The sequence below is a fragment of the Notamacropus eugenii genome, chromosome 6 (assembly GCF_028372415.1).
Source record: "Notamacropus eugenii isolate mMacEug1 chromosome 6, mMacEug1.pri_v2, whole genome shotgun sequence".
In the NCBI taxonomy this organism is placed as follows: domain Eukaryota; kingdom Metazoa; phylum Chordata; class Mammalia; order Diprotodontia; family Macropodidae; genus Notamacropus; species Notamacropus eugenii.
In genome coordinates this window covers 91,926,117-91,949,805 of record NC_092877.1, presented here as the reverse complement: position 1 = coordinate 91,949,805, position 23,689 = coordinate 91,926,117, and the positions used below count along the sequence as shown (strand labels likewise).

The following is a 23,689-nucleotide window of genomic DNA, read 5'->3' as shown; positions in this document are numbered from 1 at the left end:
GAAAAAGGTCATGGTAGCATTTTTAAAAGTACAGAAGAAAATAGAATAGAAACATAGGTAAGCAGTACAGCTTTGAAAGACACTAATTTATCATGTTCTTTAAGAAAATGCAAGCTGCACATAAGAGTTCAATCCTCTTTTTCTGTTCTATGTACATGAAAATGTTCTTGCTTGGTGATGGCTGTCAAATTTAAAATAACAAAAAACTGAGTTAAAATAAAATAACGTAAACAACGGTAAAAACTGCTTATCAATTCTTTTAAAAGGCAGAAGTTACAAAGTGATAACACTCTAGCCCAAAATCCAAATGGAGAACAAGATCTACCCAAGAACATAGATTTAGCTATAAGAAATAGGTAAGATCTATTTCTCTTCTCAAACAATCTTCTGATGTCTGCCTCTGTCCTCTCTCTGTCTTTTCTCCCTTTCTGTTTATCTGAAAAGTCAGAATTGCCTAAAGAGATAAATGTATAAACCAATTTTTTTAAAAGATGTGCAAGATGGAGGGGCAGAAAAATTGAGTATGTCATAATCTTTTAAGAGTAGCATCAGATGTGTTAAAAATCAGAATCAGATGGCAAAGAAAGTTTAGGGACACAGAAGGGGGCAGAGTTTTATTTATCTTCAAGCTACAGTGAGAAAAAGAGTAGTAGGCACAAGTTAGAGCTGGAGTGTTCCTTGGGGTGGAGGGGATGATGTTGACCAACAATGCAGAAAAGGTCAATTGTCATTTTATTTGTTTCATCTGCCAAGGAAAATTATCCTTTTTATGCTAGAAAGAACAGGACAAAAATGACTAATAACAAGCTGAAACTCCAGATAAGTAAGGCAACATTAAGAGAACATCTAGCTATCCTTGATGAATTCAAGTCACCAAGCATGAAGTATTTTCCAGAGCATTCAAAGAGCAGTATCATATACTGGCTCAGCCCCTATCCGTGGTCTTTGAAAATATGTTGAAAATGGGAGAGCCAACAATAGCCTGGATAATAGAAAATGGTGTGCTGCCTTTCACAAACAGAAAGAAGGTGGTGTCTACACACTAGATAGGTCAGTATGCTTCTCCATGAAACTCTACTAAAACATATTTTGTTGTCTATTGTTTAAAGTATTTCATTTTTCCCTAGTTACATGTAAAAGCTATTTTTAACATTTGTTTTTAAAACACTGAGTTCCAAATTTTTTCCCTTTCTCCCTCCCCACTCCTCTTCATTGAAGAGGTAAGCACTTTGATATAGGTTGTACATGTGCAAAATATTTCCATAATAGTCATGTTGTGAAAGAAAACACAAAACAAAAAAAAACCCTCAAGAAAAATGAAGTTTAAGAAGTATTCTTCAATCTGTATTCAGATATCATCCGTTCTTTCTCTGGGAATGGATAGCATTTTTCATCATAAGTCTTCAGAGCTGTCTTGGATCACTGTATTGCTGAGAAGAGCTAAGTCATTCACAGCTAATCATCTTACAGTATTGCTATTACTTTGTACATAGTACACTTCACTTTGCATCAGCTGAGAGCATCATTCTCATCACTTCTTATAGCACAATAACGTTCCATCATAATCACATGTCACAATTTGATCAGCCATTCTCCAATCAATGAATACCCCCTCAATTTCCAATTCTTTACCACCAGAAAAGAGTTACTACAAATATAAAATGTATTTTGAAAAGGTGAATTAATATCTTTTTTACACCACTCAGCACCTAGATGTTTGAAGAAAGTATGGTTTTGATCTAAGCATGGGGTAAGGGTGACTCAGTTTCCATACAGTTTTTCTTAGCACTCTGATATTCTAACCATAGATGCTGGGTGAGAACAGAAGACCCATGGAACCTAACTAATGACTGACTGAAGTTTCTTTTCACAGTAGAGAAGGCAAATTTTTGAAATTCAGGGGGTGGATCTGATACAGAAACTAATCAAGTTAATCATTGTATGTCCACTTTAAACCCAAACATTAAAAATGACCTAAGTTCAATGAAGGAAAAAAATAACTAGTTCTAAAACAGTCAAGGAAGCTTATATGTATTTCACACCTGACCCTGTCATTCAGTATATGCTTAAGGGAGATAACTACAAGCAGAATGGACAAAAGATGTGTAGAGAGGCAGAATGGTCTATGGCCAAAAAAAAAAAAAAAGGGGGCAGCCAAGAAGTCAGGAAACCTCAGTTCAAGTCCCAACTCTGACACTCAATTAGTTGGGTATCCTAAGGCAAGTTATTTAACCCATCAGTGTCAATGTAAAAAAGAGAATAAAACCCTGGAGGACCGTAAAAATGTACATAAACAAAGAATGTTACCTATAAAAGTTAAATCAAAATATAAATATCAGTGAAAAGTAGAAGATGGCCTTAAGGATGCAAGCCAGGGTGAGGGGAAGGATGGCAGACTGCATTTTATAAGTGACAAACTTTTTTGCCTACATTGAGAAATTAGTGGTAAAGTTGTCAGGCAGATACTATACAACTTGACCCAGGCATTCTGGTAAGGCTTCCCAGTCACAAAAAGTTTAGGACAATTCAGTTCACTCAAAAGGGGCCAATGCCCAAAGAAGGTCTTGTAATTATAGCAGGAAAAGATAGAAATAAAATTAGAATTTTTTTCAGTATTAATATATAAGACAACAAATGTACACTGATGAAGGGACCACGGACTATCCCTAAAAGAGCATTACTCCTCTTCAAAACAAAGCTTTGCAAATTTACACTGCTAACATTTCAGAAAATTTCATCTGATACATAACTGTGTGCCTATCAGTGGAGTTGGGAGGAAGCAATTCCTGATTGTTAATTTCTTTAAATTAACAAGTTTTCAGTTCCTTCACAGAAATTACAAGTCTGTAAAGTGAGATTTCTCCCTAAAGAAATCTGAGATTTCCAATTCCCAAACCTCTCAGCACAGGTCTGAATCTGGATGAGAGAGAAGCCTGAGACCCTCAGCAGAAATGCTGGCTGCTCCTGGGGCTATCAGCCCACAGACTGAATGTTCAAAAGTCACCTACTTGAACTTCTGGGAGCCAAGATGGTAGAGTAAACCATTTAAGAAGAATGCTGATGAGCTGGAGAATGTCCAGAGGAAGTGTCCAGGATGGTGAAAGGCCTTGAGTTTATGTTTATATAAGGATGGGCTGAAGGAACTGGAAGTGTTTATTCTGGAGAGAAGAAAACTGGGGAGAGAGAGGGGATGCATCATAATTGTGCTCAAGCATTTGAAGATCTGTAATGTGGAGCACAGATTAGTTGCTTTTAACCCTAGAGGACAAAACCAAGGGCAATAAATGGTGTTGCATAAAGGGTTAATTTAGATTCTATGTCAAGGAAAAACAACCACCACCATTACCTTCCTAAGATGGGAGCTGTCCAAAAGTAAACTGAGAGTTGCTGCATTCCCTCTCCTTGGAGATCTTCAAGCAGAAGTTGGAGAATCTCTCATTGGGTAGGATACCACAGAGACTACTTTTTTGAATGGTTTGGAGTAGATGGAGTATGAAGTCCTTTCTAATCCTATAACCACAATGAAAATAGACTCCAATGGATGGAGAAGTTGTAGAGTGGCTATAAAAGAATTCCAAGCTTCACCCAGTAATACCACTTCTAGGGTTATATCCCAAAGAGATCATAAAAATGGGAAAAGGACCCACATGTACAAAAATATTTACAGCAGCTCCTTTTGTGGTGATCAAGAACTAGAAATTGAGGGGGTGCCCATCAATTGGGGAATGGCTGAACAAGTTGTGGTATAGGACTATAATGGAATACTATTGTGCTGTAAGAAATGATTAATTGGTGGACTTCAGAAAAAGCTGGAAAGACTTACGTGAACTGATGCTAAATGAAGTAAGTAGAACCAGGAGAACATTGTACACAGTAACAGTCACAGTGTACTGACTGACTTTGATAGACTTAGTTCTTCTTAGCATGCAAGGACCTAAAACAATTCCAAAAGACTCATGATGGAAAATGCCAGAAACATCCAGAAAAAGAAAGATGGAGTCTGAATGCAGATTAAAGCAGACTGTTTTCTTTGTTTTGTTTTATTTTATGTTTTTCTCCTCATACTTCCTCCCATTGGTTCTAATTCTTCTATACAACATGACTAATGTGAAAATATGTTTAATAGGAATGTATATGTAGAGCCTATATCAGATTGCACACATCTTGGGGAGCGAGGAAGAAGGAAGTGGGAAAAAATTTAAAACTTATGGAAGTGAATATTGAAAACCAAAAATAAATAAATTACCTACTTAAAAAAAGAAAGAAATCCAAGTTAATAGTATACTTATTTTTTAATGTGAGTTATGTCATTAACTTGTTTTTCTATTTGTATCCACATTATAAACACAACACAGGAGAAGTAGTATTTGATGCCAAGTTATCTGCTTTGTATTATCTTGCATCAATCTTCAAATGATCCTTCTCTCTAAACAAGTGCCAGTGAATTGAAGATGGCAGCACCTTCACTCAAAATAAGGAAGTAATGAGAAAAGACAAGTTTGAGATGAAAACATTGAATTCACTTCTGTACTTGTTGAGTCTGAACTCCTGGTGGAACATCTGGAACATAGAGATGTTCAACAGGTAGTTGGAAAAGCTGGACCAGGTTCAACATTACTGAGAGTTAAAGATTTTCCCCACTCATTAATGGGTTTGCCCATTAACAGAAGTTTGTTAGGGGAGATTTGTTTTGGAGGAAGGCCCACACCTTTTGTTAATTTCTAAGGAGGCATTGGTTCTCAAGGGTTGTAATGCCCCACACCTTTAGTTAATTTCCAAGGAGGCATTATGATGCCCTCTGGCTCTGAAAAGTGCATATATACTCTAAGGTGAGGTATTATTTTGGGGCTTACTCATTGGAAGTGTTTGTTTGGCTAGATGAGACTCTGGGCAGTAGCTAAGGAGCTCCCAGCTTTGAGAACCCAGATATTGGTGCTTCTCTCCCTGGTAATTATGTATGTATGGTAACAGACAGTTGAATCTGTCTGTTGATCTGTGATGAATGTACTGCTTACGGTCAGATAGTTGCAAGCCCTGTCGGTTGGTATTTAATTCTCTGTATTTTCTCTGAAGTTCAGAGTGCTGACATTTTGCCCTGAACTAACTGAATGATATATGTGCTTGATTAAAGTAGATTGTTGACACCTCAAAAGTTGCTTTCATTTTAGAAAAGCAAATCTAAGAATCTGTGCAGCAGGCCCTCCCGTGTACACTGGGATCCTTGTTGTTACACCAGGGCTTAGCAAGGAGACTAGGATTGATGCAGCTCTTGGAGTCATTTACAGAGAAGGGATCACTGTATTCATGGCAATGGAAGACTTCACCAAATAAAAGAATATAGAGAAAAAGAGAACGGAGCAAAAAACTAAGTGTTTGGGCATTACCCAAACTTAGGAGATAGGAAGAAGATAGAAAAAGAGAAAATAAATAGTCAGACTGAAGAACAAGGAGGGAACAGGGTCACAGAAGCCAAAAGGAAGTGAGAGTAACAAGATGGAGGGAGATGGGTCAATAGTGCTGCAAAAGTGCAGAGAATAAAGCCTGAAGAGTGACCAATGAATTTTACTATTTATTTTTTTATTCTGAATTTAAACTACTCCAAAAAAAAAAAAAGAATGCTTCCATATACAAAATAGAACATGTGTCTGTATCACTTACTCATCTCAGTTCTACATATGCAAAACCAAACTCATTATCTTTCCACCCCCCCCAAAAAAAACCTTCCCTCTTCCCAATTTCATCAATGGTGTCACCATCTTCTCAGTCATCCAGACTCATACAACTTCCCAATCATCATTCTCTCCTCCCCACTTGCACTCGCCCTACATACCCAATCCATTCCCCATCTTGTCACTCCTATTTTCACAGTATCTCTCAGGATGTTCCCTTGTTTCCACTCATATAACCATAACCCTGTTTCAGGCCTCCTCATCTCTACCAGGACTACCAATATAGCCCTCTAACTGGTCTTCCTGCTCCAAGACTCTTCACTCTCCAAACCACCCTCGACTTAGCTGCTAATGTGACTTTTCTAAAGTGTAGCTCTACCATCTTCACTCCTCTGCTAGATGAGCTCGTCAGTCAATCCCTATTATTCTGCCTTACAGTTCTTATGTGTAGCCCCTTCCTACCTTTACAATCTTCTTATACCTTATTGTTATCCACGTCTTAGTTCCAGCAATACTGATTTCATTATAATTCTTTGACCATAACACTCTAACCCTCCCTCCTTTTGCTAACTATCCCACACGTGTAGAATGCCAGTCTCTACCTCAGTTTACCTAATTTCAAGAGAGTTCAAATCACTCTTCCTGACTTCCTCCTTAGACTGCCTTCCATCTACTCTGTGTATATGTGTGTCTCTACATAAATACACACACACACATTTATAACCATAGCTACAATTATGTTACAGGCAGTCAGGTGACACAGTGGATAGAGCACTGGGCCTGGAATCAGGAAGACTTGAATACAAATGTGATTTCACACTCAAGTCATTTAAACTCTGTTTCAGTTTCCTCAACTATAAAATGGACATAATAACAACACCTACTTCCTGGGGTTGTTGAGAGCATGAAATAAGATAATATTTGTAAAAAACTGGCAAACAGTATGCAGTACATAAAGTCTTATTCCCTCCCCTCCTCCCTAGTTTATATGATATCTCTCCCATTAAACTATAAATTCTTAGAGTGGAGGATATGTCTTTTTACTTTTTTCTTACTCCCCAATATGTAGAACAGTGACTGGTACATAGCAATGCTGGGCAACTCGATTATATATATGACATAAATATATAAATATATGTGTGTATATGCATATATAAAATCAATTCAACCAGCTACTTCAAAACTGTCCAACTTATCTATGTATTCCTCCATACACTTTTTAAAATGTTCCAATATTCCTCCTCTTTTTCTTTTCTTTGGAGGAAGGGGTATCACCCTCCCCTCTCCATCTTGAATTTTACCACTCCTTGGTGATCCTACAGTATGAAATTTGAATGAAGGGTTAAAGAAGGAAACCAGAGCACAGGAAGAACTGAAGACTGAGTGGGAAAATTGACTATAGACTACTTTCGCTAGACTTATCAAAAAGGGAAAGGTAAGATCCAAGGTAATAACCAGAAGGGTGACATGATGAAGAGAAGGCTTGTTTTCATTAGGGGAGGTCTGAGCATGGAGACAGGCAAAAGGGAAGTAGCCAGTAGAGAGGAAGAGATTCAAGAAAGCAAGGAGGCCAGAGGAAATGTGAAATTGAGAGGGTTGAGTCTGAGGCTAGATCAGACTTAAGATGTCAGGGCATGTATGTTTGTCCAAGTGAACTCACCAGATGTATTTCAAAATCAAATCAAAATGATCTGGAGGTGAGCTACTTTATAGGTGTCTACTGCATTTCTTACCCCTACCATTATAATGCATACACTTTATGATGAAAAGGGATGGGGGTAAGTCTTATCAATAACTAGATAAAATTCTATGGACTACAAGAGATGCAGGCTTCGCCAGTCTAGAAAAATTGTCTTTACAAGTAGCAATTTTATAAAATACTCAAAAACCTCATCCAGGAATTTAGTGAAGATAAGATTCACAAATACTGAAGCACTTTATATCATTGGCTGACCTCCTCTGCCCATGAAGAAAAAAATATGCATAGAAGTGAGGACTTGTAAGTTCTTAAAATTGAGTGGTCTCAGGACACACTGACAATCTATCCCTGAGTTTTTCCCAAGAAGGTTTTTACTAAAGAGAAGAGTTTAGACATGAATTTGAAAAATAACATCTTTCAAAAGCAAACTATCATCTAGTTTACCAATAGATGATGTCATTTGCATATTTTCTTCCTTTAAACAAAATATATATATTTTCCTGTGGAAAAAGTGGAAACTAAGTTTTTGAAAAGGAGATACACACACACACAAATAGGAGTGTATATATATCTCCTTATGCAATTTCTGGCTGGTGTTTTTGTCAATATGCCCTTGTGCAAAGAGAAAACTGAAATCTTAGCTTGACATTCCTACATCTTATTAAATCTGGAAAGTAAAAGGAAATTATAAGTAATTCTGGCAATAAAATTTTCCCTATGACATATTAAATTAGTATCACATTTTTTAAAGTGTATCTATGGCACAAAAAGATAACCTGAATTCTAAGGTGTAGGGGATACCTTCTAAAGCAGTAGTATATTCTACTACTTTTCTAACACCTTATGAAAACATAATATTAAAATCATAGTTCTCAACTACTTCAATACCTCCACAACATTTATGATCTCATAACTGTGGCTACTCCCTCTACTAATTCAGGCGACCTGAACTTTCATCACCTGGTAGCTAACTTGTTTGACAGCCTGAACTTGGGGATGAGGGTACTGAGTTGACATCCCACTCCAAGGCCTGTATTTAACATGGGCAGCAAAATAATTAGACATATCTCCTAGACTTTTTTAAAATCCCATGGCATCTGAAACTTTGGACAAGTCACTTAATCTCTCCCTAAAATGAAGAAATTGTACTAAGTAAAGTACTGAGATTCTATTCAGCTCAAAAAACAAAAACAAATAATCTAGGCTTCTGTGATTTTTTTTCACATTAGTATTTTCAAGCAGCTTTTAATTACTTAAGACTATAAAAAATCTTTTCATTATCAATCCCTACTTTGTCTGACACTGCTTCACCGCTCTTTTCTCATTTGATCAGGAGTCAAATTGAGGGTAGCAGTCACTCAGCAAAACTCTAAGACAAGACTCATATTATTTACTATTCCTATTTACTTATAAACAAGGCACAGAAAAGACATGTCTTAACACAAACATGTCAAAATTAGCAAACACACTTTTACAAACAGCATTCCTAAAATGCTGTATTACAATGTTACAGATAAGTTAACCCATTAACCTTCTTACTTCCTCCAGGTCCTCAGATTTGGCTAATAGTTATCTATAGATGTTTATGTACATACAGTATCTGCTCAAGCCAACAAGGATCTGGGTGAGGGCCAGCTGGAAAGAGCTTTTAACAAGAGTCAGCAACATAGTATTGGTATGTAAGTAAAATAGAGTCCAAAAGAGTGAGAGAATTGACTATAGACTTGTAAATGTTTCCAGAAAGGTAGCATTCAGGATAGTCAAAATACTTGGAAGGTGTTAAAGGGCGAGGGAATAAAAGATGATATGTGTTTTCAATATTCCATAAACTCCATTATTTTGTCAGTAATAAGACATCACAGAACGTAAGGAAGCAAAGGAACCCCCAACCGTAGAATTCGTCCTTTTTGAGAAAAGCGAGATTCACAAAAAGTGGTATCTGGCACACTGGGATCGTCAATACTTAAGGATGCTTCCAGCATCCTAACCACACAACAAAGTCTAAATCTTGGTAAATTATAACAAATTTGTACAGTGATCACTTGAGATGAAAGTAAATTATAGGAACTGTACACATGGGATGGGATGTTGGGAAGGGGCCTCCCTTGCAAAGCCTTTCATCCAACCACTTCACTAGAGTTGGGGAAACTGAGTCCCAGAGACATTAGAAAGTTTAGAGCTAGAGGAGACTAGGGTAGCCCTCTACATTTTACAAAAAATCAAAGCACAAAGAACGTGAAAAATGATTTACCCAAGGTAACATCATCAGAGCCAGGATCTAAACCCAGACTGTCTGTCCCTGGATCTGTGCCCATGTAGCATCTCTGAGGAGATGCTCCACCATCATATACAGAGGCCCGCTGGTCAAAGGGCAGGGTTGTTTTAACTGTACATCTACAGAAAGGGAACTCCCGGATGAGTAAGTCCCTCTTACTGATTTCCACACTTAGCCCGGGATATGTAGCCTCTAAAAATAAACCGGGGGCGGGGGGGGGGGGGGGGGGAATCAAGCCATTTGTCCTGGGTCCCGTGGCGTGTAATCGAGAGGCCCCTTGGAACCCAAGCCCTCCCGGCTCCTAGAGCAGCCTCCTTGCTAACGGGGGCTCCGGGTTCCCTTCCAACAGTCCAGGAACAAGTTTCCCAGCCATTCATTTGCATCCCGCAGCAGCCAAGCACAAAGCTCCAGCTGCAGAAAGAAGCAAGTTTGTTTCCATCCCGGAAAGTGGGGCTCCGGGGCTAGCGCCGGCGGCGGACTCGTGCCAGACCCTGCGGGGCAGGCTGCGGGAATGCCCTCGGGCGGGGAGGGGGAGGACCACGCCTATCCCCTCCAAACCCGAGCCCCCCAAGTTCACGGACAACGCCCGAGCGGGGCTGGGAAGGCGAACCTGCCGGGCACCGCCCCCCATCCCCGGGAGGCAGCGCGGGCTCAGGACACCCCCGGCCCGGGCTCGGGGCCCGGCCCGGGCCGGCGACAAAGTTGTCCCCAACTCCCCGTACCTTGGCTACCCAGCTGAACAAAGGTGACATCCTCCGGGCAGCCGCAGGCGCAGCCGGGGCTCACTTTCCCCGGCCGGCTCGCTCGCTGCGGCTCGCTCCTTCCCCGCCCCGGCTCTCAGCGGGCCGCGGCCGGGCGGCGGCCGGGCTGCTCGGGGCCGGCTCGCTCAGGCATCTCCGGCCGGGCGCCCGCGGCGGCGGCGGGAGCAGCGCGGGCGCGTGTTCGCCTCGTCCGCCCGTCGGCGAGTCTATGAGGTCACCGCCCCCCCTCACCCTCCTCGGCGGCTCGGCTCGGCCCCCGGAGCGGCGAGAAGGGGGTGGGGAGAGGGAGGAAGAGCGCGCGGAGCCCGCCTCCCCGCCCTCGGGGTAAATGGAGTGTGCTGGGAGTGTGGGAGTGAGTGTGTGTGTGTGTGTGTGTGTGTGTATTGGGGGATGAGGGGGGGGGGGGTGAGTGTATGTGGGTGTGTCTGTGAATGTGTGTGTGTGGTGTGTGTGTATGTGTGGGGTGAGTGTGGAGGGGGTGTGCACGCGCGTGTGTATATGAGTGAGTGTGTATGTCTGTGTGTGTGTATGTGGAGGGTGAGTGGGGGGGTGAGTGTATGCAGGTGTGTCTGTGAATGTGTGTGTGGTGTGTGTGTATGTGTGGGGTGAGTGTGGGGGGGGGTGCACGCGCGTGTGTATATGAGTGAGTGTGTATGTCTGTGTGTGTGTATGTGGAGGGTGAGTGGGGGGGTGAGTGTATGCGGGTGTGTCTGTGAATGTGTGTGTGTGGTGTGTGTGTATGTGTGGGGTGAGTGTGGGGGGGTGTATGCACGCGCGTGTGTATATGGGTGAGTGTGTATGTCTGTGTGTGTATGTGGGGGGATGAGTGTGTGCGGGAGAGAGTGTACGTGGGTGTCTGTGAATGTGTGTGAGTGTGCTGTGTGTGTATGTGGGGAGTGAGTGGGGGGGGTCAGTGTATGGGGTGTGTCTATGAATGTGTGTGTGTATTGGGGGGGTGAGTGTATGTGGGTGTATCTGTGAATGTGTATATGGGGGGTGTGCGCGCGCGTGTGTATATGGGTGTGTGTATGTCTGTGCGTGTGTGTATGGGGGGATGAGTGTATGTGGGTGTACGTGTGTATGTGGGGGGTGAGTATGGGGGGGGTGAGTGTATGTGGGTGTGTCTGTGAATGTGTGTGTGGTATGTGGGCGGGTGTATGTGGGTGTGTCTGAGTGTGAGTGTGGTGTGTGTGTATGTGGGGGGGTGAGTGTATGTGGGTGTGTCTGTGAATGTGTGTGTGTGGTATATGTGTGTGTATGTGTGGGGGTGCGCGAGCGCGTGTATATGGGTGAGTGTATGTGTCTGTGTGTATGTGGGTGCGTGTCTATGTGTGTGAGTGTGGTGTGTGTATGTGGGTGAGGGTGTGTATCTGTGTGTGAGTGAGTGTGAACGGCAGGAAGTGGGCCGAGGAGGGGAGAGCCGGGCTTGGGCATCTGGAGAAATCCGCGCCCCGCCAGGGATGAGAACGATCCATCATTCCATTCCATAAACATTCCTGAAGCGCCTACTATGTGCAGGGCGCTGGAGATACAAAAAAAGAGGCAAAAGACCGTCAGTCCCTCCTAGAGCCGACGATCTAAAGGGAAGACAGCGTGCAAACAGACAAAGCGAGCGATTTACCGGATAAATGGGAGCTCATTAACCGAAGGAAGGCCCGGGAACGCAGAGCGAGGGAGGAAGCCTTCCTGCAGGAGGTGGGGTTTGGGTCGGAATTTAAAGGAAGTCAGGCTGGGAGGAGGCAGGGAGCTCCAGGCACGGAGAAAATGCCCCGAGCCGGGAGACGAGGCTGGTGTCCCGGACCCAAGGGGACGCACAGGTCGGGGAGGAAGATGCAAGAAGCCTGCAAAAGTCACGAAGAGCTTCGAACCCCGAGGCGTTCCGTGTTCGCTCCGGGAGACCCCCGGGAGCCCCTGGAGTTTACTGGGGAGAGACCTGGAAAAGCGACCCCCCACTCCCCTGAACTGAGTGCGGGCCAGACCTGGGAAAAGTCTTCGCTGCCCTTCCCAGCTTTCCTTCCCCCAGTCCTGTGCTCCCTAACCCCGAGGCTATCAGCTGGATCCCCAGGAAATCAGATTTTTCAGAGAGGAAAAGGAACATTTCTCTCTTCTTTGCCCGTGTCCGATGTCCCCTGGTCAATAAGGTTAAGGAAGGTTTCACCAACTTGAGATAGTGCTGGTTTCGGTAACAATGGTCTCTCCCCAATACTGGAGAGATGAGTTTCCCAACAAAGTGCATGTTGGGTGACAAAGGTTAAGTAATGGTCGAGACAGAAGTTAAGCTACAGGCTGGGAGGTTGGGGGATAAGAAATGGTGTCCAAAGGTCTGGCAGCGAGGGTGCCACGGTATGTGTCATTTTAAAACTGTATCTCAGCCTTTCTGGGGACATTCTGACTATCCAGTACACCTTTTTATACTGTAGTGAGGCAGTGATGAAACAGGAACTAAAATGGGAGTCAGAGAATTCTAAGCACTTCTCTTATTTGTGTGACCTTGGACAAGTTACTACTTCTCTGTAAGCCTCAGTTTCCTGGTCTGTAAAATAAAAACGGGTTTTGGACTAACAGTCTCTAAGGATCCCTCCAGCTCCACATCTATGATCCTTTTTTATTTATTTATTCCAAAGGATTTCTCAAGCCTTTATAGCATGACATTCTGATAAGACCTTTTAGTTAGGCTCCCTTGGTGTCTAGCTATGGATCCAAGGTGGGGGTGGGGTGTTAATGAGTTCCCTTTTCACTCCAGGGTGAGCTGTCCCCAAGATGAAATAAATCTTCAAAGTTCAAAGTTGAAATTACCTTGAGGAAATGTGCAAGCACCTTGTGAACATCTTAGGCCTATACCCTTCCTACCACTCCAAGGTACACAAATGTAGACCATTTTCCCAGAAGTGATATAAAGAAAAGGAGGAGAAATAAGAACCTTGTAGTCATTAAACTAAATCTTTCCCTATCATTCATCCCTTTCCCAAATATTCATTAATATAAAAGGTTTTTGAGTGCTGAAAGCTACTTACCCTGAGCTTTTTCTCTCATACTCTCTATATTAAATTTGGGTGGTATTTGATCACTTAGGTAATCTATAGATTCTTTTTGCAAAGATACAGCAGCTGGATTTGAAATTTTAAAAGAAAGTCCAAGTGAGCAGGCTTCAGCAGAATTACCATTCCATCTCTCCTGGCAAAACTGGGCGCAGAAATCCAAGTCTGAAAGAATGAGATAGGTCTGGAAAGGAAGGTATCTCACCTTACAAATCCTGGTTGAAGCACATCATATATCTTGCTCTCCCTGTTCTCTTGGATGTTAAATTCTTCAGACTCACAGCCAGTCCTTCAAACTCCCCCAAACTGGCACCTTCCAAAGTCATTGGCATCGGTTGTGTTTTAGGTAAGACTAAATCTGATGGTCACTAATATAAGCAATTTGAAAACTAAATATTTTAAGAGAAAATACATAAATGACAGTTCTTATATTTTACTCCCCAGCCACTACCTAAAGTCAGCATCTCACACTCGGCACAAAGGAATACTCTGTTAGCACCCGAATTTTTAACTGAAGGGGCACTGTTTCTACAAGTGGGCCCAAACCCAACTTACCCTTAAACTGTAGGAAAATTGAGCTTTCCTCTCTACAGTCCCTTTCTTTAAAAAAAAAAAAAAAGTCCAACTTGTCATGACAAGGAAGAGACATAAGTTCTCCCCTAAAAATACCACATAGACAGTCGGTACAGGTACACATAGCTACACAAACATAGACCATTTTCCCAGAAGTTACATAAAGGAAAAGAGGAGAAATAAGAACCTTTTAGTCCTTAAACTAAATCTTTCCCTGTCATTCATCCCTTTCCCAAATATTCACTAATATAAAATGTTTTTGAATGCTGAAAACTCTATTAAACCATGATCCTTCCCAGAAAAAAAAGGAGTATACAGATCTGAGGTGCATAAGTAGATAATTTAAATATCTCTGCAGAGGACTGAGGATGCCATGATCCTTAAAACTAATTTTTAAAAGGAAGTCCAGTGGAAGAAAGGAAAGACATGCCAGGGGGATTCCAAAGAAAAGAGGGAAAGGGAATCAGAGTAATACAAGTCCCTGCTTTTTTTTAAAGGGGGGAGGGGTGCTCTCTTCCAGTGTATTGGCCCACAAGTCAGAAGTCAATTCAGTAAAGTGAATGAATTTAAAGTCTTTGAGGACAGGGACTATGTCATTAGCATTTTTATGTTCACAGTTCCTTACTCATTACATGAGCTTGATAAATGTGTGCTGAGTTGAACACTAAACTGTGTGTATTCAGGAAAAGACAAATCAAAGCCCTCCACACATATGTTTGTGTATATGTGTGTGTATATATGTATATATGTACACACACACAACTTGCTTGTATATAGTTGAGACCAGCAGCTGGCTTTTGCCCTTCTCTGTATTCCAGTGCTTAACACAGTGATTAACACGGACTAAGTGCTTAATAAATGTTTCATAACTAATAGACAACGGTGGGTGTTAACTGGTCTGGTCTCCCTGTGTCTATAAACCTCATTATGCCTCTAATTTAAAACTGGTCGGCCCAGTATCCCTTGGTCATTTTTAAATTTATCTGTCCTTAGGCTCACATTTTTCTAAAGGAGTGGACATTCCAAAGGAGTTTTCTCCCCTTTTTTTATCTCCAGGGCAAAGCTTCCTTGGATTTAAGGAATCTACAAATACCAGTAGAACCCCTAGGAGGAAAAAAAATGACTTGTACTCTCCTCCCTGGAGGTAAAAGAGTTCAAGTGATAACACAAGTGGGGAAGAAGGAGAGGAAAGTGGTTCTTCAGGTCAGTCAGCAAACATCCATTAAGCACATATTGTGTGGCAGTGGTCATTCTAAGGGAGGAATGTGTGGAAGGAAACAAGCATTTATTAAGCACCTACTATATGCCAGATGCTTTATAAATATTATCTCATTTGATCCGCACAATCACCCAGGGAGATAGGGGCTACTATTACCTCCATTTTACAGTGAGAAAACTGAGGCAGACAGAGGTTAAGTGACAAGGTCATACAGCTAGTTAAGTGTCTGGAGACCAGGTTTGGAACTCAGGTCTCCCTGATTCCAGTCCCAGGACTTTCCACTGAGCTGCCCAGCCCCCTGGCTGTGGAAAGAGCAGAAGCTGAATCTAGCAGGAGCCACACTGGCTCCATTAGCGATTTTCTAAGTCATCTGAAAAGGCTGCTAGCTAATGATCTCAGCACCTCGGGTTTCCTGAGACAGGAAACCAAGACTTGACAAGAGGAAAGTACTGGAATGGTTACACACACATACATATAAACTTACAAACATACACACACCCAGTCTGTCCAATGGCCTTTTATTTCTTTGAGGGAAAGAGGGAGGGGGAAAAGGGAAAGAAGGGGAAGAAGACAAGAGTATTGCAATGGAGAGGTTGGTACACACACAAAAAATGGGGCAATGCAAGAAAAGATGCCCCAAGAAGAAAAGCCCCCAAAAGACAGGAGGTTTAGGGGAAAGAACATTGGCCTGGATACAAAAGGTCTGCACTTGAGTCCTGGCTCCCACCCTTAACTAGAAGTGTAAACTCTAGCATGTCTCTCACCTTCTCGGAGGCTCACTTCTTCTCACTTGTAAAATGTGGGAGATGGCAGTCATCATTCAAATCCAGTGTGGGGTAATCACAGGAAAGTTTCCTCCCCTGTAGCATCTATCTCATAATGTTTTTGTAAGGATAAAATGAGATTAATGCGTGTAAGGCATTTTTTAAACCTTAAAGTTGAGAGAAATGATTATTAAATAACTAATTACTGGAGTGGTACAAGAATTTTTTCCCTTCCTATCTCTTCATTCTCTACTGAGTCAAGTTTCAGAAGGACATTGCTGATAAAGAGATTGGATCAACTTTCCATTGTTCAGACCCCAACCAAGTGGGGAAGTCCATTGTGTTCTACATATCTAGCCCTTTCCTCCTAGGGAAAAGATAATGGGTACAGTTTGGGGAACACTGAGTTTAAGAAATCTATGGTACAACAAGTTCAAGATGCCTTTCTCCTTCCTAGAAGAAGATCCTTTGTCTAGATTCCCCAAGGCTGGGGGTGGTCTTGAGAGCAAGACTGATTCAAGTTACATCCCCAACCCCTCATTAGAATGGATCTACCTAGAATTAGACTATTCATTCTTGTATTAATTGTTAACCAATCACAGTTGATTGCCATCCTCAGGAACACCCACTCTTCCAAGGGCATATAAGCATGGAGTAGGATCCATGAGGGATCTTTGGCGTTCAAGAGTACCACTGACCCCTTTTATTAATTATCTGCTAATATAATTAATAAATTTATTAATTTCCCAGAAATTGTGTCTCTCAAACCTTTTATACATCACAAAGTACTAAACAAATATTGATTATTATAATTGTTACACCACACTGCATTTCCATTATTACATTTATTCTTCCCCAGTCAGTCAACTAGCATTTATGAAGCACCTACTATGTGCTAGGCACTGGAGATACAATGAAAAGCAAAACAAAAACCCATCTCAGTTCTCAAGGAGCTCCCAATCTGATGGCAAAAACAACATGCAAACAACTATGAACGAGTAAGAAGTATACAGAATCAATTGGGAGACATCTCAAAGAGAAGGCACTCAGATTGAGGAGGACTAGGAAAGATTTCTTGCAGAAGATGGGACTTTAGCAGAGACTTGAAGGAAGCCAGGGAAATTAAAAGGCCAAGACGAGAAGAGAGAGAGAGTTCCCAGCATGGCACAGAGCCAGTGAAAATGCCTAGAGTAGAAAGATGGAGTGTCATGTTCAAGGAACAATAAGGAAGCCAGTGTCACTGATGTTACAAAAGTGTAAGAAGACAAGAAAGGTAGGAAAGGGCTAGGTAGATAAGAAGAGCTTTGAAAGACATAAAAGGATTTTAGATTTGATCCTGGAGGAATCAGACAGCCACTGGAGTTTTTTAAATGGGAAGGGGTCATTGATATGGTCAGGTCTACATTTTAGGAAGATCAATTTGACAGCTGAGTGGAGGATGGATTGGAGTGAGGAGAGATTTGAATCAGGGAGACAAGCCAGAAGGCTATTGCAATATTTCAGGCACGAAGTGATGAGGGTCTGCACCAAGGTGGTTACAGTCAGAAGAGAGAAGTAGGAATAGGCTTTTGTGTTCATCCAAGAGGACTATGATATCAGAGAAAGAAGGACAAGGAATGGAAGGGGAGGGGAAGGGAAGGGAAGGATGTAGCCAATGTACTCCAAGTTAACTGGGAAGCTTCTGGTCATTAAAATTTATTTTCTTTTGGAGAGGAGAAGGAAAGGGAGAGGGTTCTGAGTAACCCAGCTAGCTGGGTACCCATTTATGCAGCTCAGTCTACTCATCCTTCATTTTTGAAGAGGACCATGATGTCAGACAAATGACATGACTCGCACTTGACTTTGTTTTGATTGAGGGAGGGCTGTGCACTTTCTCTCCTTGGGAATATGCTAGGGATGTTATGAAGGTAGAAATATAAGGACTTAACAACTAACTGGTTAGATATTGGAAAAGGGAGAGATGAGTCCAGGATGACCCCTAAGTTGTAAGCCTGGGGAACTGGGAGGATGGCAGTTCCCTCATCAGTAATAGGAAAGTTAGGAAGATGGGAAAAGATAATGATTTCAGTTTTGGAAACACTGAGTTTAAGACATCTATGGTATATGAAGTTCAAGATGTCTAAAAGACAGCTGGAGATATGAGACTGGGTGGAGGTCAGGAGAGTGGTTAGAGCAGGACAAAGAGATCTAAGAGTCATCTGCATAGATAAATAAATCTGCATAAATAAAGTATGGGAGAGGATGAAATCACCAGCAGAGAATCATAGGGGAACCCCATCGTTAGCAGGTGTGACATGGATGAAGATCTAGCAAAGGAACCAGAGAAAGAACCGACACAGATAGAGAGAAAACCAGGAGAGAGCAGTGTCAAGAAAATCTAAAGAAAAGAGGGTAATAACAATAATAAATAATAATGACAACTAACATTTATATAATGCTTCCTGTGAACCAGGCACTGTGCTGAGAGCTTTACAATGATACTGATTGTAATGGATCCACACAAAACTCCTGCAGATTAGGTGCTATGATTATCTCCATTTTACAGATGAAGAAACACAAGTTAGGTGACCTGCCCAGAGTTCTACAAACAGTAATGTGTTTCAACTGGATTTGAACTCAGGTCTTCCTGATTTCAGGCCCAGTTCTCTATCCACTCTTCTGCACTGGAGAAGACACCTGTGGATCTCTAAAACAGATGTCTAGCTTTCTATTCCCTATAATTAAGTTCAGCCTAATGTAGTATGATTCAAAGCTCTCAAATTATAAAAAGTCAACAGATCAGTCTGGTGTTCAATAATCAGCCGTGTAGCCTACAGTTCTACAGCAGCAGAGATGGGAGAGCTGGTCACACTGAGGGTAAGGAAAAGAGAGTCTCATTAGTCACTCCAATATATGCATGTCATTGTCTGTAATGTTCCCTACTAATAAAAAAGGACTATAATGTAAAGATGTAAAATCAGTTTACCTAATATTCTTATTACACATATTATTAGTAGTATTAATTTAATACTACAGTAGAAAATGTGTCACTTCCCTCCCTAAACACTCTCCAGCCTACTCTATTTCCATTCCAATTGCCTTGCTCACCTAAGAATGCTCCACCCTAAGGCAGACTCCTGGACTGTGGAATCTTTGTTCAGAACCACCACATTATCAGAAGTCTCAGCCACAATACTCCTCCCCTCTTACTCTCTTTCCACCTCCTCTTTAGGTCTTTTCTTTCCCCCATTAGAAGGTAAGTTCCTTGAGGGTACGGACCTTCTTGTTTTCTTAGTTTTGCATCCCCAGTGTTTAATACATTGCCTTGTACATGAGTGCTTAATAAATGTGTAACAAATGATGATAATTTTAATCTTACTCAGAAGCAATAAATTGTTTTTCTGACAACAGTAGACTTGCTTTACAATTGAGAGAATTTTAATGATACTTTGGTAAAGTACACTGATGATTCACAAGTCTGCTGCGGGGGTTGGGGGGGGGGGTCTATTCAGTGTATAATCAGATCCCACAGCTTAATATAAATTGCTCTTAATAACTATGCTACCCAGAGAAGTAAAAGAATGAATGAAAAACAGGAAGAGCCAAGGGCTGCCTTTCAGGTGGCCCAAATGTGCCAGGGCAGCATGGAAACCACAGAGGGAACTACTTGGCCAAAAAATAGTTTCAAGATTTCTTCAGAAGGTGGAATTACATTCTTGGACCTCTCCCACTGTTAAATCTGTACATCTAGTAGAATGACTATACTGAGTTTATTGCTTCATAAGTATAAGACATACTTTGGAATTTCCTCTATTCTTTGGCAATTCACTCCCACCACTCCAGACACCATTTTTTTTTTTTATGTTAGAGCATGGGTCCCACCCATTTTACCATTTCAAGATTACTGAGTAATCTATCCTACGTAGCAAGGCTGAAAACCCCCATATATTTATGTATTGCTAGAACTTAAGATGGTACTATCAGTCCCAGAAATGGAAGTAGACCACCATTCAGCTTCAATGGGAAACCAAAAGGATATGACCTTGGGGATCAGCAATGGATGAAGAGTGTGTGTTCATCCTTCATTGCAGAGGAAGACCATCCCATCAGAGAAATGATGACATGACTTGCACTTGACTTTGTTTTGAGAGAGGGAGGGCTGTGCAGGTCACCAGCCTCACTTCTCCTCCTGAGCCATCTGAATCCAGTAACCAGATATTCATCAGGATGACTGGAGATGACCCAGGATGAGGCAATTGGGGTGAAGTGACTTGCCCAAGGTCACACAGCTAGTGAGTGTCAAGTGTCTGAAGTGAGAGTTGAACTCAGGTCCTCCTGACTCCTGATGTGCTCTCCACTGCACCACCTAGCTGCCCGGGAGGAAGAGTAGATGTAGGGGAGAAGATGACAAATTTAGAGAAGATCTTGGCAAGGGAGAGTGAATCTATTTTCAATATAAGTTCAACCCATTGAGTGGTCTATATAGTTTGATATGCATAACTCAGCATTTCAACATTTAAGGCTAATATGTTTTTGTTTTATTTAATTAAGTAAACTATATTTCATCTCTGGCCAGAACAAATACAAGCAACTTTTATGAGGTCATTCTTCAGTGGCACCAGCCACTTTCCATAAATTTATCCACAAAGACTTGCAAAGTTAGATGCTGGCTCTGGCCCAACTCAAAGTACTAAGGAGCCTGTTCTTTCTTCAGTATAAAGGAGAAGCTACTGTATTTGTAGTTCCAGATTGAGACAGACAACAGACCCCCCCCAAAACAAAAAGGAGATACTTCAGTTATGCCACAGATTCTCTTTATACATTCAATTCTCCAGTCTTATTAAAACAAATCCACAATTCAGAAATCAACTTCCTTATTCAGAGTAACAACCAGTTAAGTACTTGTAATATTTCAGTATCAACTAAGCTGTAGTCTTCTATTTAAAAGCTCCTTTCCTCCACAAAACCTCTGCTTAATATGCACAGTAATTATATTCATTTTTTTCTTCCTAAAAGACCTTCCAGACTAGAAACACAGAGCTTTTCTATTTTTAGCTCATCCTGTGCAAAGTTTAAACAAATAAATTTCCAAAATATCATACACACATTTCAGACTCATGGAAAAATCCAGTAGGCAATGAGCTCACAAGCAAAAATACTGTAAAGTTTTAAAGGCAAAAGATATTTGGAACCATGAAACTGTGCTATGCCTAACATTATAATAAGTATTAAACTTCAACAAAGTCTGTTGTAACTTGTAATAAAAATGACAGAACAACATTTTTATTTTGTTTCAATCAGTTCACTTAGATGTAGCTTTTATTACTCAGAAAAACATTTTCCTCCTAAAACATTTTCTTTAATTTTTTTAACCTTTAAAAAATTACTTCAAAATACCAACTCTTGGTTCCCTTAAGCTGGTATTGAATAAAATCTGATCAGTGTTGCTGTTTCTTTAGTGAGAAATTGCATTTTCTGTTTCCTGTTTTACAAAAGAGAAGTTTGGTTTGCCTGTGATCAGAATGATTATTAAGTATTTCTATAAGCTTTATATTTGTTTGTCTTAACCTAATCCTGCAATGAGCCCATAGTTTTAAACATAATTGAATCTTCTCATGAATATTGTATGTCACACTCTTTTGAAGCCTTAAATTGTACACTTCATTATTCTTTTTCTAAACTGAATCTCAAGTACCTGAAGAGCTTGAGACTGGTTCTCTTCTGTTTGGTATAGTGCCTTGTCAAGCGCCATGAACCCTGCATTCATGTAGGAAAAGAAATGTAGCTCTGTAGACCTGGTACTGCAGCTTATAAAATCCAAAAGATCTGGAAACATTTCAGTGTGCATACAATTAGGCAGAAGGCAGTATTTAATATAATCTTCAGATGCATATATTAATCTCTTATATGCTTAGATTAAAGAAGTTAAGCCCAAGTAGTGTGTTTCGTGTCTTGGATAGCTGCCTCTTTAAAAAAGAAAGAAAGAGAGGGAGGGAGGGAGAGAGAGGGAGAAAGGAAGAAAGGAAGAAAGGAAGAAAGGAAGAAAGAAAGAAAGAAAGAAAGAAAGAAAGAAAGAAAGAAAGAAAGAAAGAAAGAAAGAAAGAAAGGAAGGAAGGAAGGAAGGAAGGAAGGAAGGAAGGAAGGAAGGAAGGAAGGAAGGAAGGAAGGAAGAAAGAAAGAAGGAAAGAAAGGAAGGAAGGAAGGAAGGAAGAAACAAAGAAAGAAAGAAAGGAAGGAAGGAAGGAAGGAAGGAAGAAACAAAGAAAGAAAGAAGGAAGAAAGAAAGAAAGAAGGAAAGAAAGAAGGAAGGAAGGAAGGAGAAAGGAAGAAAGGAAGGAAGGAAGGAAGAAGCAAAGAAAGAAAGAAAGGAAGGAAGGAAGGAAGGAAGAAACAAAGAAAGAAAGAAAGAAGGAAGAAACAAAGAAAGAAAGAAAGAAGGAAAGAAAGAAGGAAGGAAGGAAGGAGAAAGGAAGGAAGGAAGGAGAAAGGAAGGAAGGAAGGAAGGAAGGAAGGAAGGAAGGAAGGAAGGAAGGAAGGAAGGAAGGAAGGAGAAAGGAAGGAGAAAGGAAGGAAGGAGAAAGGAAGGAAAGAAGAAAGAAAGAAAGAAAAGCTGCAGCAGTAGCTATCATGTAACAGAGAGGACACAGAGGAAATATTTGTACGAACTGATTGCAGTATATAAAATGAGCAGAACCAGAAGAACAATTTACATGATAACCACAATAATGTAAAGGATAACTGAAAGACTTCAGAATGACTAATCAAGACTTTCAAATACTGATAATGGCATATGTCTCCCACCTCGTAACAGAGAAGAGAATGGGCTAGCAGAAGTGCATAATGAGACACGCCTTCTCAGACATAGGCAAAGTATTGCTTTGTTTTGCTCAATGTATTTGTTACAAGGGAAGGCTTCTAGGAAGCAGAGGGGAAAGTGAGATACCAAAAAAATGTTTAAACTAAAAAAGCATCCATAAAACATTAAAAATACATAGAAGAAAAAAAATCAGCAAGGGATACAGAGAGCGTAATTTTGTTACTACCATGTCCAATTGAAGATGTACTTAAAACAACTACATAATAGAAGTTGTTTAAAATTCAATCCTTTTCAAAAAAATTCAGTGCTTATTTGTTTACTTCTATATTAAAAGATTTGTGTTTTCTAATAATTATTAAGTTGACAATATAAAAGAATACAGGATCTGAAGTCAGATTGTCTTTGTTCAAGTCCTTGTATTTCAACTTAACTAGCGGTGTCATTATTAGTGAATCAAATTACCTCTCTGAACCTGTTTCCTCATCCACAAAATATGGATAATACTACTTGTACTATCCACTTCACAGGATTGTTGCAATTAATAAATTGTGCAAATCTGATAAATGTATTATCACATATGGATAAAGTGGGAGAAGCTATGAGAAAAAAAGGCTTGATGGTTAGACCCAGCATACAACAACATGGCAAGATTATTAAAATAGGTTCTCATTCTTTTTTTTTTTTTTTGTAGGCAATCAAGGTTAAGTGACTTGCCCAGGGTCACACTCAGCTCCTCCTGACTCCAGGGCTGGTGCTTTATCAACTGCACCACGTAGCTGCCCTCAAATAGGATCTCTTTCACTAATATTCTGGGTCTTGTATATAGCTGAGAATGGTGTGCAAATGATTTATAAATAATACTGCATTCTCATCTATAAGCTTAGCTGCAAGGAGA

The 23,689-nt window shown here is 40.8% G+C and overlaps 1 protein-coding gene across 10 annotated transcripts in view; it reads right to left on the bottom strand.

The window, feature by feature from the left end:
- The window catches only part of TBC1D1 (TBC1 domain family member 1), a 299,311-nt gene that overhangs the window by 214,936 nt on the left and 60,686 nt on the right, over window positions 1–23,689 (bottom strand). The window contains exon 1 of one of the 10 annotated variants that reach the window (XM_072620465.1): window positions 10,366–10,534. The exons of the other annotated variants lie outside the window; for them this stretch is intronic. Within the exon in view, the coding sequence (XP_072476566.1) occupies window positions 10,366–10,395 (30 nt within the window). The 5' untranslated portion in view covers window positions 10,396–10,534. Of the gene's footprint in view, window positions 1–10,365; window positions 10,535–23,689 lie in introns of those variants that run through there. 10 annotated transcript variants of the gene reach the window in all.